Source organism: Perkinsus marinus (genome assembly GCF_000006405.1).
Source record: "Perkinsus marinus ATCC 50983 genomic scaffold scf_1104296951048, whole genome shotgun sequence".
Taxonomy (NCBI): domain Eukaryota; phylum Perkinsozoa; order Perkinsida; family Perkinsidae; genus Perkinsus; species Perkinsus marinus.
In genome coordinates this window covers 1-1,414 of record NW_003209440.1, presented here as the reverse complement: position 1 = coordinate 1,414, position 1,414 = coordinate 1, and the positions used below count along the sequence as shown (strand labels likewise).

At 45.3% G+C, this 1,414-nt stretch overlaps 1 protein-coding gene across 1 annotated transcript; it reads left to right on the top strand.

Moving 5' to 3' along the window:
• Positions 1 to 566: 566 nt before the first annotated feature.
• Pmar_PMAR003792 (hypothetical protein) lies at positions 567 to 1,187 on the top strand (the record flags this gene model as incomplete). Its single annotated transcript, XM_002777831.1, has 1 exon — positions 567 to 1,187. A coding segment is annotated over one exon (621 nt), but the record flags the coding sequence as incomplete, so codon positions are not given.
• Between the last annotated feature and the right edge of the window lie 227 nt (positions 1,188 to 1,414).

The window sequence follows — 1,414 nt, the reverse complement described above, 5'->3', positions numbered from 1 at the left end:
CATGGTTATCATCAGACAGGCCCGATCACAACTTTAGGATCGCGGCGCGCCGAGGAGCGGCTTCAGTCCAACGACTATCACCCGAGGAAAAGGATCTATTTCACCAATCCCTGAAGACCTTCATCGACCGGAAGTACTGTGGTATTGTCCAAGACAACTCTATCGGCAACTATACAATCCCACCATCATCTGAACGTTGTCAAGCTATCTGGCGTGTTCTACATGAAGGTACATCTATGGCAGGATCTATCGTACCTAAGCCTATCCACTATACGCCGAGCCATATGGTGTTTCGTAAGGATCACTGCACTACTCCGTGTAGGATTGTACTAGATTATCGAGTTCTAAATCGATTCTCGAATCGAGGAGGATCAACTCAACATAATCTAGTTGGTACTTTACTATCGGTAAGATCAATGGAGTATATGATATCAGCTGATATATCCAAAGCATTTTGTGAAATGTTCGCGGATCCAATGGATATTCCGTTTATCGGATATACTTGCATCGGCAATTTCACTCTATTGTGGAATCGAGTCAGCTTTGGATCTACTTGTGCGCCAGCTATGTTGGAGACTGATATCAACGACATGTCTGACGAGATCTATCAAGTTATTTTGATCGCTAAAGCTCGAGAACCATCGAGACCGCCTACATCGACAGTTCCTGGTTGGAATCTACCCACAGAAGATCTGATGAATGTCCTCTTATGCCCCACTAACGATAATGTCGACTGGAACCGATTCGGACCACAAGTCCCTATCGTGATATCGATGGTCTGGTTCGTTGACGACGTCTACATCGGTGGTTTATCTAGATCACACACTATCGACTGCTACAGCTTTGCTGCACACATCTACGAGGGACATCATAAACTATTCGATCCCAACAAGAACTTCACATCATGGGTCGATGAACAACATCAAGATCAGCCCGAGGCACTGAAGAAATTACTTGGCTATCTATTTCGTCGATCCTCTGATCTTCTACATGCTGTTTACGAAGCAGATCGACTATCTGAAGAAGACTGTATCACTAAAAGGAAGGCTAGTTCCTATCTCCTATCTCTATATGATCCTCTCGGGCTTGTTCTAGAGCACACAATGGTTGGTCGACTTATCTGGCGGAAGATCACTGAAGCTACAACAGATTGGGATGCTAAAATCACTGACGATCATCGACAACAAGTATCTGATTGGGTGAACGCCTCTTGTATCCCCTGCCTACGATCTAAGGCATACCGTGGACTTAATTATGTATCAAGATCTGTCCAAGCCCTGGCAACGAAGTCTATCTGGCAAGTTTGCGGAGCCGATATTGTCGGACCCTATCAACGAGACGAAGCTGAACAAGGATCTACTCGTGTCTTAACTCGTAAGAGGTATATCTTACTGGTCCACGACGCCATCACGAG